The sequence below is a fragment of the Phragmites australis genome, chromosome 24 (genome assembly GCF_958298935.1).
Source record: "Phragmites australis chromosome 24, lpPhrAust1.1, whole genome shotgun sequence".
NCBI lineage: Eukaryota > Viridiplantae > Streptophyta > Magnoliopsida > Poales > Poaceae > Phragmites > Phragmites australis.
Genome location: NC_084944.1, coordinates 11890224 through 11904898, shown reverse-complemented (window position 1 = coordinate 11904898; position 14675 = coordinate 11890224). Strand labels below are relative to the sequence as shown.

Genomic DNA, 14675 nt, shown 5'->3' with positions numbered 1-14675 from the left:
GACGCTTGAGCACGGAGGGGCAGGGAGGTAGAGGCGGTGACACCCAGGCGCGGAGCGGCGGGAAGGCTAAGCGGGCTAAGGCGATGATGCTCGGGCACGGAGGGGTGGGCGTTCAGGGGTGACACCAGGCGTGGAGGGGTGGGGAGGTCGACTGGCCAGACGGCAACCCTTGGGCACAAAGGGGCGAGGGGTGGTGAGGCTGACTGGCCAAGGCAACAATGCCCGGGCATGAAGGAGCGGGTGGCTGGGGGCGACAATGAGCATGGAGGGGTGGGGTCACAAGTTGGCCGAGGCGGCGACACTTGGGCACGAAGGGGGTAGCGAGTGGTGGCAACGTTGGGTGTGGAAGGGGCGATGCCGACATAGAAGGGGCGACGCCATCGTGGAGAGGCCAGGCGCACTTGGGCTGCCTATTTCCTATCGCGGTGTCACTCGGCAGTCTGGGCTGTGTTGGGTAGGGTGCTACGTGCTGGGCTAAGGATTTAGTTTTGGGGGCCCATGGGTCACCCGTGGGGAAAAGATGAAACCGACGCCCGCACCAACTCCAAGTTAGGTACCCGACCCACCGGACCTGTGGGCGGGATTTAAAATTCAAACCTGCACCTGTCGGGTGCAGAACCCGTGGGGACCCAAACCCACAGGTCTGACTGCCATCTCTAGCTGCTAGGCTCCCCTTTGTCGACCCTGGAGTCTGACCTTCGCCACGCAGTCAACGACCACAACGCCGCCTGGAGAAGGAGTTGTAGCTAGAGCTGGGGCTCGAGAAGGAGCAGAAGCCATAGGAACCGCAACAAGGACCATGTTCACCCAGAGAAGATGGTGGGGGAGGAGGCGACGTTCCTGGAGAGCACCAAGGATCTGCGTCAAGGACCGCGTTCATGCCACCGGTGAGCACATCTCACAGAAGAGCAGCTCGGTAATGCATCCTACCCCACCCTCCCCCTGCTTAGATTGTAGAGGGTTTGTAGAACTTTCCATAGCAGCAAAGAACACCTCAATCGGATTTTAGGTTAGGGAATAATCATAGTTAGAAGTTGGCTATTTTTCATGCTCCTAATTCTATGCAATCTTAATGACAAAATTGGACCTTTGAATCTCCTACAAAAGTTGTACACAATTTCTTAAGTGTTCCATCTTGGTAAAGTGCATCTTCATGTGCAAACTAGGGCTCCAGTTATAGCTATTTTAGTAGGACTATTCTGCAGTTTGTCACATTAAGGTTTAACTCTAGTTCAGTCCATCTTAATGAATTTTCCTCTAGTTCGAGATTGCTATAAAGTTGTAGGTTTTCAAGTTATCTTTAAGATGCCACAAGATGGGAATTTTTAGCCATCATGATTAAGAGCTATTGTTATTTCCGTCCATCTTAAAGAATTTTATTTTTGGCACTCATTGCTTCTTGCTTTTTTTTTGTTTTGTTCCATTACCTAGTGTCCAAAAAATTGCCCCACAAAAATATTTAGATCATAGTTTTTCCACTGTCCAAACCACTTTGAGCTTTTCGTAATTTTGTTTTCAGTTTTCGTGTTGTTGAGTTTGAGTCCATCATCGGTGTCTTTGTTGCTGGTCGAGTCATCGTGTTCTAGTTTCTAGTGTCGAGTATTTGCTGTCTTAGTCATCGTGTATCTCGATTTGCCCTTGTCTGCTTTAGTCAAGATTGTGTCACAAGCCGTGTCGACCACTAGTCAAGTTCGACCATCAACTCAGGTTCAACTACTAGTCGTGTTCAACCACCTACTCCGCTTCGACCACTAGTCGGGTTCGACCATCAACTCAGGTTCGCCACTAGTTGTGTTCGATTACCTACTCGAATTCGACAATTTACTCGGGTTCGACCACTAGTCAAGTCAACAATCTACTCGGGTTCGACCACTAGTCACTCCGACCACCAACTCGGGGTCCGACCAGGTACTCTGACCACCTAGTCACAGTGACCACCTAGTCGGATTCGTCCACCTTCTCGGATCCGACTACCATAGCCGAAACAGAGGTAGCCAAAGTTCAGAGAGAGAGAAAAAAAATATCTTTTTATTAGCTTTATACCCCTGCTCTTCGGAAAAAGTTTGTGACCTATATACCTCTTTCGACTTAGAAAAGTCAGTACAAGAGTTTTGAGTTTGTGTCATATTCGGAAAAAAAAAAAGCAAGAAGCAAAGAGTACAAAAAAAAGCAAAGAGTGCAAAAAGAGAGAAAAAAGAGAGAATTAAAAAAAAGAATCAGTTTGCATTGCGAATTTTGCTCCTTTGTGCTTGTGTCTGATATAGTATTCGGCTTGCTTAAGCTAGATCTAGTAACATGATCGGGCCAGCAACTATGATGAGTATTGTGGATTTTTATTCAGCTTTGCTAATCTGATTTCATTAATTGCTATTACTTGCTACTAAATATTACCTGTCCAAGCTACATCTTCTCTCGATCAGAATAGTATCTTCTCTTGCAATTACCTCACTCGCACCCGATAAGGTATCACGAACCAGCCATCAGTTGTGCCAACTGCGATGATTGGTAAGAACACTTGCAAGAGCATAGTAAGACGCTTGAGAGTGTGACTCCACCTCCACCAACTAGTAGTCGATAGGGATAATTTATCTTCCGTTGTTTTCTATCTTCGACTAACCATGACAGGAGAAGCATCAGATGCAAAAGAGTGTGTTTTAAGGGAAGAACTCACAATGTTGTTAGATGATCATTGACAAGAAGCTTGCGGGAACCAATACAGCATTGCAACGACTTAATGAAAGCATTGCAATGCTCAATACACGCTTTGATCGATTGGTTAATCCGCCACCGAACAATGGTCGAGTGGATCCTCATGGTGTAGCCTATGAACAAGAGGAGTCTGTCGCGGATGATGAAATTTTGAGACAAGAACGTGACGCCTTTGATGAACGATAAAGGAACTGATTGAACTTCAACTGTCAAGGTATGAGAGGTAATAATTTTCAGCAACATAACCCACGTATTTATGATGATCTATTTGCTAGGGTTAAGTTTACTATACTATCTTTTGAGGATGCTTATGATGCTAAAAAATAATTAGATTGGGAGATGACAGTAGAACAGAAGTTTAATGCTCATTTAGTTCATGAAGTGCATAGAGTTAGGCAAGTCACTAGTGAATTTAAAATTTTTGCAATCATCTGATGGAATAGAGTTTGCATCGACGGATTAGCGCCAACTACATGGAATGCTTTAAAGGTTGCTATGCGTAACAGATTTGTTTCACCCTCTTTTAAATGTGATTTGCGTTAGAAATTGCAGCGCTTAAATCAAGGTGATAGATCTGTAGAAGAATATTATCATGAGCTTCAAATTAGTATGTTGCATTGTGATATTATTGAGGATGAAGCGGTTACAGTGGCACGTTTTTATGGAGGGTTAAGGCATAAAATTTAGGACATAGTTGATTACAAAGAATACGATAGTGTTCCTAGATTGTTCCAACTTGCGTGTTTGGTAGAAAAAGAATTGTAGGGATGACAATAGAGGCCAAGGAGAATTTTTGGAAGTACAACTACTTCCAAATCAAAAACGGGACAAATCAAAATAGTCCCACGTTCAGCTACACGGTCTGCTGCCCCCTTCTTGAGTAGGGCGTGTTCAGCAGTACCTTTGACACCGTCACATGCTCATGTGGTAACCAAATTTGTAAGTGTGTAGTGGCCAACCAAGAGCTCTTTTTCGGTTGCTTCTACAGGCCGATCGATCGGGATTGTATGCCACTGATGCAAGGGAATAGGCCACGTCATGAAGGATTGCCCAAGTCAGCGAGCGTATATTGTAACAGAAGACGGTGGATATGTAAGTGCTAGTGATGTTGAGGATGAATATGCTCTTGCAGCTAACCATGCAGGTGACGAGGATGGACGTGAGATGGATATCGACCATGAGGAAGTGTTCGATGCCACTGCCACGGAGAATTATAGGACCCTCATTGTGCACCGAGGGTTAAGCACTCAAATAGAGCAAGCAGAACAGCTACAACAAAATAATTTATTTCAGATGTTCCTCATAGTCAAGGATTATCATGTTTGAGTCATTATTGATGGAGGAAGCTGCAACAACTTGGTAAGTTCAGATATGATCAAGAAGCTTACTTTGCCGACAAGAAACCATCCTCACTCGTATCATATTCAATGGTTCAACAACAGTGGTAAGTTGAAGGTAATGCAAATAAGTAAGGTGCGTTTTTCTATTGGTTCATACCATGATTGTGCTGATTTCGATGTAGTGCTCATACAAGCATGTTCACTTTTGTTAGGACAACCATGGGAGTTTGATACTGATGCAACACATCATGGTAGAAGTAATAAGTACACCCTTATGCATAAAAGAAAGAAAATAATTTTCTACCTTTAACCCCTGCTGAAATTATGAAATGTGAACAAGAGATAGCTGAAAATAAGAAAAAAGAGTTTGAGAATGAATCTGAAAATCAGCAAGTAGCGAAAAAAGATTTTCCACCCAAAAAGGAGAAAGCAACAACAACTTCTAAGTCTGATGGAATTAGACTGAAAGGGTGTGTTACGCTTGCAACTAAATCTGATCTTGCTGAAATTTATGCTAATAAGCTGCCATGCTATGCTTTGATATGCAAAGATTCCTTAGTTTCACTCAAGAATATATCTAGCTCTTTGCCTCCTGCTGTTGCTAACCTTTTGCAGGAGATTTTGGATGTATTTCCAGCTAAAGTTTCACCAGAATTACCACCAATTCGAGGGATAGAACATCAAATTGATTTGATTCCAGGAGCAACTTTACCAAACTGTGCTGCGTATAGGACCAACTCGAAAGAGACTAAAGAAATTCAGCAACAAGTCCAAGACTTTTTGGATCGCAGGTATGTACGAGAAAGTCTTCGTCCTTGTGATGTTCCTATTATTTTGGTTCCTAAGAAAGACGGTAGTTAGCGTATGTGTGTTGATTGTAAAGCCATTAATAATATTACTATAAGATATGGTCACCCTATCACAAGGTTAGATGATATGCTTGATGAGTTGAGTGGTTCTATAATTTTCACTAAAATTGACTTGCGAAGTGGATATCACCAAATTAAGATGAAACTTGGAGATGAATGGAAAATTGCGTTTAAAACTAAGTTTGGCTTGTATGAGTGGTTAGTAATGCCTTTTGGGTTAACTAATGCACCTAGTACTTTCATGTGATTGATGAACAAAGTTTTATGTGTTTTCATTAGAAGATTTGTGGTGGTATACTTTGATGATATCTTGATTTATAGTCAGTCACATGAGTCACACTTTGATCATCTACGTACTGTTTTTAATGCTTTGAGAGATGCATGTTTGTTCAGTAACCTTAAAAAGTGCATCTTTTGCATGGATCGAGTCTCTTTTCTTGGCTATATTGTTACTCCACAAGGAATAGAAGTGGATGAAGAAAAAATTGAGGCCATAAAGAGCTGACCAACCCCTGAGACTGTTACTCAAGTGAGAAACTTTCATGGTCTTGCGAGTTTCTATCGGCGCTTTGTGCGGGATTTCAGCACCATTGCTGCCTAATTGAATGAATTGATGAAGAAATGAGTGGTTTTCAAATGGGAACCTACACAAGAAAAATTATTCAAGTTGTTGAAAGAGAAACTTACCTGTGCTACTTTACTTCAACTCCCTGATTTTGGTAAGACCTTTGAGCTAGAGTGTGATGCTAGCGGGATTGAAATTAGAGGTGTGTTAATTCAATAAGGTAAACATGTTGCTTATTTTAGTGAGAAATTAAGTGAACCAAGTCTGAATTATTCTACTTATGATAAAGAATTGTATGCTTTAGTTCATGTGCTTGAAACTTGGCAACATTATCTATAGCCCAAAGAATTTGTTATACATTCTGATCATGAATCGCTGAAACATATTATGAGTCAAACTAAATTGAATAAACGACATGCTAAATAGGTCGAATTTATTGAGTCTTTTCCGTATGTCATAAAACATAAGAAAGGAAATGACAATGTGATTGCTGATGCGCTTTCTAGTGTTATATCATGTTATCTCAACTTGATCATAAGATTTTTGGTTTAGAGACCATTAAAGACTTATATGCTGCTGATTTGGATTTTAAAGAAGTGCTTGAACATTGTAAAGAAGGAAAAAAAATGGAATAAATATGTGTTGAATGAAGGATTTCTCTATCGTGCTAACAAGCTATGCATTCCAGCTAGCTCTGTTTGTCTTTGTGTTGAATGAAGGATTGTTACAGGAGGCGCATGGAGGAGGATTGATGGCACATTTTAGAGCAAAGAAGACTGAAGATGTGTTGGCCGCCCACTTCTTTTGGCTAAAGATGAGATGAGATATTGAACGCTACATGTCTCGATGCACCACTTGAAATAAAGCTAAGTCTTACTTGAATCCATATGGTCTTTACATGCCTCTTCCTGTTCCTAGTGCACCATGGGAGGATATTTCTATGGATTTTGTTTTTGACTGACTAGGACAATCAGGGGGAGGGATAGCATATTTGTAGTTGTTGATAGATTTTCTAAAATGTCACATTTTACACCTTGTCACAAGAGCGATGATGCTACAAACATAGCTGATTTATTTTTTTAGGAAAATCATTCGACTACATGGAGTATCTAATACTATCGTCTCAGATCATGACACAAAGTTTTTGAGTCACTTTTGGATATCACTTTGGAATAAATTGGGGACGAAGCTGCTGTTTAATAGGTTGAAACACACCACAACCAAGATAAGTTTGTTCCAGGTAGTGTATGAATTTAATCACCATGCTCCTATTGTTTTACTACCTTTGCCTATTTTTGAAAGACTTAATTTAGATGCTAAGAAATATGCTGAATTTATTCTTAAGTTGCATGAAACAACTAAAAAGGATATAGAGAGCATACTGAAAAGTATAGGATTGCTGGAAGTAAAGGTAGGAAGAAAATAAAATTTGAATCGGGTGACTTAGTTTGGTTGCATTTGAGGAAGGATAGGTTTCCATAACTAAGAAAATTAAAGTTGATGTCTAGAGCTGATGGACCATTTAAGATAATTGAGATAATCAATGACAATGCATACAAATTGGACCTACTTGTAGATTTTGGGGTTAGTCCCATATTTAACATTTCAGATTTGAAGTCCTACTTGGGAGAAAAAGACAAGCTTGAGTCGAAGACGACTCCAGCTCAAGAGGGGGAGGATGATGAGCCCATGGCTCCTTCGAATACGATCAATACCGCCAATAATCCTCAAATCATACAAGGTCCAATTACAAGAGCACGTGCACGACAATTAGACCACCATGTGAACTCGTTTCTCGCTGTTCATGTTTCCTTGGATAGATTACTACTAAATTATTGTGATATTTTATTGCTTAGGAACATGAGAAAAGCCCTACAACTTTACCCGGATGTCACCCCTCGAAGGCCAAGTCTACTCGGACTAGAGGCTGAGCTCTAGTCAAGCGTCGTGGACGTAGTCGTGGTCGAGTCTCAAAATAGCACGTCAGTAAAACAGGTATAACTCTCTCATACGAAGTCCATTTTAGGCATTCTTGGACTTGCTGGAAAGCTTATGTTGAGCCATTTCCAATGGATCTATGCTCGACCAAATATTCCTTATAGTTTAGTCAGAGTCAAAGGAATAATGTGCTACATCACCATTCTGGACCCTATCGGGTTTTGTAATCGTGTCGAGGTCGGAGTCCAGGTTGTGCACACATTTTTCCACTACTGCACAACCCTAGGTTGACCTCCTCATGCCCCCCTATAAATATACGGTAGTCGTCATAGTTTAGGCTCGGATTTAGCTTAGATTATTTTGTTTTAAACAGTTTCGCCATTTATCGGTTTGTTAAATCCCAAACTCGAGTACTTCATTGGTAATTAGCAATATTCAGATTACATCTACCTGTTCTTGCTTGTGTTCTCGAGTCGCTTGCAGGAAAAGCCTTCTTGGCGAGGTCAACCACGTCTTGCCACGGTTGATAACCATGGAGTGGTGGTGTAGTGGTTGCGAGGGTTCTCGATCTGTTCTGTTTGGAGCCTTTGGATTATCAATATTGAAGCTCCACCAATCGACTTATCATATTACCTTTCAGAAGATCGGGTAAATGCGCATCACTCCACCCTGCTCAGATTGTAGAGGGTTTGTAGAGCTTTCCATAGCAGCAAAGAACATCTTGATCGGATTTTAGGTTAGGGAATAATCATAGTTAGAAGTTAGCTGTTTTTCATGCTCGTAATTCTATGCAGTATCTGTTCATCAGAGTTTTAGGCAATCTTAATGACAGAATTGAACCTTTGAATCTCCTGGAAAGTTGTACACAGTTTCTTAAGCGTTCCATTTTGGTAATGTGCATCTTCATGTGCAAACTAGGTCTCCAGTTATAGCTATTTTAGTAGGACTGTTCTACAGTCTGTCACATTAAGGTTTAACTCTAGTTCAGTCCATCTTAATGAATTTTCCTCTAGTTCAAGATCGATGTAAAGTTGTAGGTTTTGAAGTTATCTTTAAGATGCCACAAGATGGGAATTTTTAGCCATCATGATTAAGAGCTATTTTTATTTCCGTGCATCTCTATCAGATTAGTGTAGTTTGTCTTTATGAGCAGATTAGGCCATCATAATGACATGATAACCATGTAGGTTCGCGAAAGTTGTAGATATTTTTGTCTAGTTTTCAGAAAGGTATATTTTTGCTACTGTTGCTGTTGGAAGTAAAAAGATATGAAAAATAGAAGCAATAGTGTTGCTGTCATGTATATAAGTGCGTGTGTTGTCGCGTAAACATCGGGTTCAGGCATAGGAACGCTTTAGTCGACACTTTTATTTGCTTGTATGATTATGGAAAATTTTTATTCTTGTTTATATGATGTTATATATTCTTGTGTATGCATATTTCACAACAACTTCATGATGGCTAAAACTAAATTTCTAAGAAAATCCTAAAAGTGAACCCAGTTTGCGTAACCTACGTCTCTCGTTTAGGAGTGTTTACTTATAAATATGACTTGGCTACTCATCATATTTATAAGAAGATGCTCTCGAATTATTCACAAACTTTGGATAGTTCAACGATATGTGACCCGAATAGTAGGTTTATGTGCTCTTGTATGATTCTAGAGAGAATTTCGGTGGCATTTCCCTATTGTTCTCAGGATACACACCCTCTTGGCTCGTTGTCGAGATGTGTATTTGGAGATCAGCGGGGAGATGTTGCAAAAATTTTCTCTAGAATAGTACAGGAGCATAAAAACCTACTCAGATCACATATCCTCGAATGGGATTAGGACATATCTTTGCCTATGTAGAAATTAGCTAGGATCCTTCGCCTTAGATAAGAAATATATCATATTTTTATTGGAAAATCCTAAAAGTTAATATAGTTACTAATACTAATACAATTGTATCTGCATATTCGTATCTATTAGATGTTTGGCAACGAGTCTTCATCAGGATCCTCTGATGAAGGACAAGCTCCCAGTCAGATATCTGCGCAACCAGATCCCATTGGAGCAACAATATGAAGGCCAAGGACACAAGCAAAGTGGATGATGAATAAGATTACCATCATGAAAATCGATGATGACAGCCTACCTATGATGAAGAACGCCCAGTAGAGATTGTGTAAGCACGTAGGCCTTAATGCTCAGGAGAGGGTACCATTGACCCTTCTGAAGTTCGATGACCTCACTGTGGCTCAAAAGAACACCTTGATCAATGATTGTATCAATACATTTCTAGAGTTCCCAGAGAACATGAAGGCAAAGGGTTTCAGGGCTGCTATGAAAATGATCGTCAAACTTTGGGAAAGCCACAAGAGCAAGCTTGTAAACGAGTATATGACAAAAGGGTTGGAGCCCTTCATTAAGTACCCATATATGAAAAGGGAGGATTAGGAAGCTTTTGTGGTGTTGAAAAGCTCAGAGGCATTCCAAAATGAGAATTCAGCAAAGAAGCAGTTTCGGGCAAAGAACAAGTAGAACCACAATCTAGGTACAACCGGGTACGTGGGATAATGGGAGAAATGACAGGTGGAGAATGAAAAGTTAGCCAATAAAGTTAGCCACGAGAATCCTTGGTTGCAATTTTCAGGACGATAGTATTCATATTTGCGAGTGAGCGGTAAGCTATCAGATAATGGGGAAATCACCTTCAAATACAGTAAAACTGAGGCAGTTACTAAAAAGGTGAAAGAAATAGCAGCCAAATCCTCTGAAGGTTCATTTATTGAGGTCAGGGAACATGATGAGCTCTCCACTATGCTAGGAGACCCTAAGCACCCAGGTCGCATGCGAGGCATGTCTAGTCCCTAGGGCTAGAAGTTAGGCTTCTGTGAACACGTCGGGATGTATAAGAAGAGGAAGAGGTCGGGTGCAATCAATGTGCAAGCATTGACCCAATCAATCACGAAGAGCGTTTATCAAGACGTCCTACAAATGTTTACGACACAAGAAGTTGTAATTTCTAGTGCACCAGCGGGTGATAGCCCCATTGCTAGATGCAAGAGTAGTTAAGCCTCCAGGGACGTCGAACAACATGTCTTCTCTCCATCCATGGAGCTAGATACTATAGACCTTGTTGATGGGCCCATGCCATGCTCACTGATCATAAGACCTGGTGGCTACCAAATTGAGGATGCAAAGGGCCAGGTGTATCTAGAGATCCTGGTGTTACATACGATCCTGATACTTCTTGGCTATGTTGTGGTCTTCGTGAATTTTGTCCATCACCGTCCCCCTCCCAGTGATGAGATCCAAAAACTGGGTCAAACTCATCTTCAAAGGATCCAATAGAAGAAATGGGACATCTTGGTGCACCCGGAACCATCTAGGAGTGATGCTTAGACATTCAAATGCACCGATTTTGCTACCCCAACCTCAGCCTCGAGATGAGCCAGCTGCGTCACCTTTGCCCACTCTGCCATCTCCGGCTAGGCATCTTAAGGGCAACCCAGAGATAAGAAGTCCAAGCCAGGTTCCAAGAAGTAGCTGTCAAAGAAGTCCAAATCCTTTGGTAAGGACTCAATCTCCGAGAAGCGTGAGATAGGTGCAGCTTGGACTAAGGCTAACCCAAAATTCCATTTTGGGATGCCCTTGCTGCCAGCAGATCCACTTCAGAGGGCGGGACAACATTGTGTCGAGTTGCATAATTACTACCTGCAAGGTTGTAGAGCGAACAAGATTCCCATCGTCGTCCATTACCAAAATCGTTAATTCTTGAATGGGGACAACTACTTCATTGTGAGCTTCAACAACTTATACGCCATTGTGGCCATGGCGACTATTTGGGAGGATTTCTACACGGTGATGTGGTGAGCTTCTCGTCGCGAGCGGTGAATCTTTATACACCGCTATGGGACGGGAGGGTAGGTGGGGGCTGGCCTCCCTCCTCCGTGCAGATCTTGGTCCCTTCGGCGCGCCCGCTCTCCTCTCCGCCGCGTCCCACCACTAGCTACTCTGCCCCCACCATCGCTCCTGATCTAACCCTTCTGCATCCGACGGGTGCAGCAATGGCACGAAGACGACGAGATAGGTGGGGGATGGCGCACATGACACTTCCGCAGGACGCTGCCAAGCTCCTTTGCCGTCCGACGAAAGTGGCGAGCGATGGGCAGGAGATGGCGAGCCGAGAAAATGGCAATGGCGAGGGGAGTAGCGAGCCGACTGGAGTAAATCTTTTGGGCCAAATGCCGGTTCTAGCGATGGGAAATGGGATACAAGTCAGCTGGAGATGCTCTTATACTCGTAGTCTAGCTTAAGATTTTCTAAAAGGCAGATAAAAGGCTCCAGTTTGTTTCACCTTTGGTATTTTTGGGTCTAAGCTGAAGCTTGTATATTGCTTGGAGCTGTGTAAAGTGTCACTTTGATTTTTATTTGTGTAAAGAAAAAAAGACTGTAGACCAAATAGTTTCTTATTTTGCATGTGATAACTTTTTTTTTCATCGATACCTTTATAAGCGAATCGTCGTCCATCAATAAGTTTCTGAGAAGAACCCTGTTAGAGTCAGCTTGGAACCACAAGATTTCTAGGACTTTGGCTCAACGAAATAGTTAGTATCTTTACCAAGTTTACCCTGGTTCATGTCGAATTGGCTAAATTTGCATTAGTTTGCCCTCACATTGTTGGATTACTACAAGAATAAACAAATAACTTGTTTAAAAAAGAAAGTGTTTTGCTGTGTCTCGTGGTTGCCTTATTGAAGGCAAATTCACTGATACCCTTAGGAATATAAAAAGGCAAATTCACTGCCAAGTGTTAAGCTGTCCTTAAAAAAACACTGGCAACTCACCATAGTAGGCGGGCCCAATAGGGGCTGCCGCCCCGGCCCCACAGTCATTTGCCTGCAACTACAAAGCTGTTTTCAAATTTCAAATCGTATGGTCCAGGTCTGTCACACGAAATTTCTGTTTTACAGAAGCCCACGATTTAGGTCAACCTGACAGTCAAGCACAAGCCATGGTCCACCTAACATTCTAAGTGCAGCCCATTCAAAATTAGGTTCAAAGTTCGGGGCAGCGACCTAAGTCAACGGGTCTAGAGGAGGTTTCGGGGTGACCACAGGCGAGGCAAAGGTAGCGGGTGGGGGCGGCTTAGGCCGAGCGACGGGGACACTGTCGGACGGGCAGTGGAGGATCACCGGTGGGTAGGGTTGGTAGCAAGGGTGTGAAAATAATAGCTCGGTATGGTGACGAATGATGATGGTGAATAGGAAAATAAGGAGCTGCTAGAGACGGTAAAAGAGGGAGGAGCGGGGATCAGCAGCCGAGGGTGGCCGAGAAAGAAAGAGGACGAGTGACGAGTAGTACGTCGAGGGAGCTGGAGCCAAACACGTCGAGAGAGACGGAGGCAAAGATGGAGGCTTATCCTTTAGGTGTCGAAATTTGCGCGCGCTGGGAGTCACGCGCCAGCGAATTAGCACGCCCCGTCGTCGCACCGCCACCGCCGCACGCCCGAACCCCAACTGCCTATAAATCCCCAGACCAACCGACCGACGCCTCCTCCCTTCCTCTCCCCAATGCAATCCTTCGCATCACAATCGGAACCTTCCAGAAGCTTCGAGGAGCAGAAAGGGAGAGTTCCATGGAGAAGCAGACCAAGCCGGCGGCCCACCTCGCCGCGCTCCGCTGCGCCAGGGCCTCGCTCCTCCTCGCCTCCCTCCGCCGGCCCCGCGCGCCGCCGGATCGCCGGAGCTCCTCCTCCGTCGCCGCGGTAACCCCCTCCACCTCCCCCCCCCCCCCGCCCTTCGTCCCCATCCGACGGGCCGCTTCGCTTCGCTTCTGACGCGCGCGCGTGCTTACTGATTCCTCTCGTCGCGTGCAGGAGTGCGCGCCCCTGGCCGCCGACCGCCTCATTTGTGCCGAGGCGGCGGCCGCGGCGGCTCGGCGCGAGGCCGCCGGGCACGTGCGGCTCGCCGGATCCGAGCTGCTCCTCGTCCTCGCCGTGGCACCCGCGGTCCTGCTCCTCCTCCTCCTCCTCCTCGCGCTTCTCTAGACAACGGTGGCGTCGGGAGTAGCGCGGGGCAGGATCCGCGTTCCGACGGCGACCAAATCCGAAGCGATTTGGAGTCTCCTCTCCATTTTGTGCTCCGTGAGTTGCTCGTGTTGTTGCTGTGGTGCGGTGTTGTTCGGCGGAGCAGGTTTGCGATGGATTTAATCTTGCAGCGGATGCTGCACGCGTCTGTCGATCTTGGTGTTCAGTTCGTGTGCAGTAGGTGTTCGATCAAATTCCCGTTTGAGTCTAGTTGCGTGTAGATAAGCAGAGTTGTTTCCGTTGCATGGTCGTCTCGTTGGTGGGCATGAATCTTCAATGCAGCCTTACACGCCTTGAATTGTTCTTTGCTTCGTTTTCGCTGCGATGTATTTTGCGGATTTCTCTGAGATAGGGCGCTAGGCATCATGTCAGGTGGATTTGGTTTGATCAAATGCATGTCCCTGTTCATCATGTTTGTACAGAGAGAGAGAGCAGAGTGTTGATTGCAGTGCTCAATGGCAACTGAAACCAATGCATTGTAGCCTGTGGAAGAGAGGTTGCTTGTCTCATCGACGCGCACGGGTTTGTACTGTTTTCTGATTGATGTGGCTAGATGCAGTGATATGCCCTGCAGTTCGACTGCTTTGATGACTCTGCTTCAAATGCTCTGGAATAGATAGGGATGGTAACGGGTCTGTCTTCGTTGGGTTTTGCTGGAACGGATCTGAATTCAAAACTGGACTCGTTAAATTTGATCCGAACCCGAAATTAATATCGGGCGTAAAACCACTCCGCCCCCGACCCCGACGGGGATCCGAAACCCGACGAGATAAGCCAAAACCCAGTAGTGTGACGGCGGCAAGTCGGGACGGGGCGGGTGGGCGCGGCAGGGCGAGCGAGCGGGGTGGGGCGAAGCGGGCAGAGCGGGGCGGGGCGGACGCGGGCACTGGGTGGGCGGGGTTTCGGATTTCGGTGACACCCACGGGTGAAAAAACAGACTCAAACCCGAACTCGATCCGAGTTAAAACCTGACCCAACCCGATCCGACCCGATAGCTTCGCGGAGTTTTTTTTACACCCGAACCCACTCCCATCGGGTCTGAAACCCACAGGGACCCGACCCGACGGGGGAAATTGCCACCTTTAAGAATAGATGGCGCCTTGTGAGAAGTGTATGGGTTGCTCTGCTCGGTAGATTTGTGACTTGCTGTGTAGGCAGCATTGATTTTTATTTCGTTTCT

At 44.4% G+C, this 14675-nt stretch overlaps 1 protein-coding gene across 1 annotated transcript; it reads left to right on the top strand.

Moving 5' to 3' along the window:
• Positions 1 to 12794: 12794 nt before the first annotated feature.
• On the top strand, positions 12795 to 14086 carry LOC133907592 (uncharacterized). Its single transcript, XM_062349663.1, has 2 exons — positions 12795 to 13174; positions 13286 to 14086. Exons 1-2 carry the CDS (start codon positions 12818 to 12820, stop codon positions 13454 to 13456), a joined length of 528 nt encoding a protein of 175 aa, XP_062205647.1. The 5' UTR covers positions 12795 to 12817; the 3' UTR covers positions 13457 to 14086.
• The last annotated feature ends 589 nt before the right edge of the window (positions 14087 to 14675 follow it).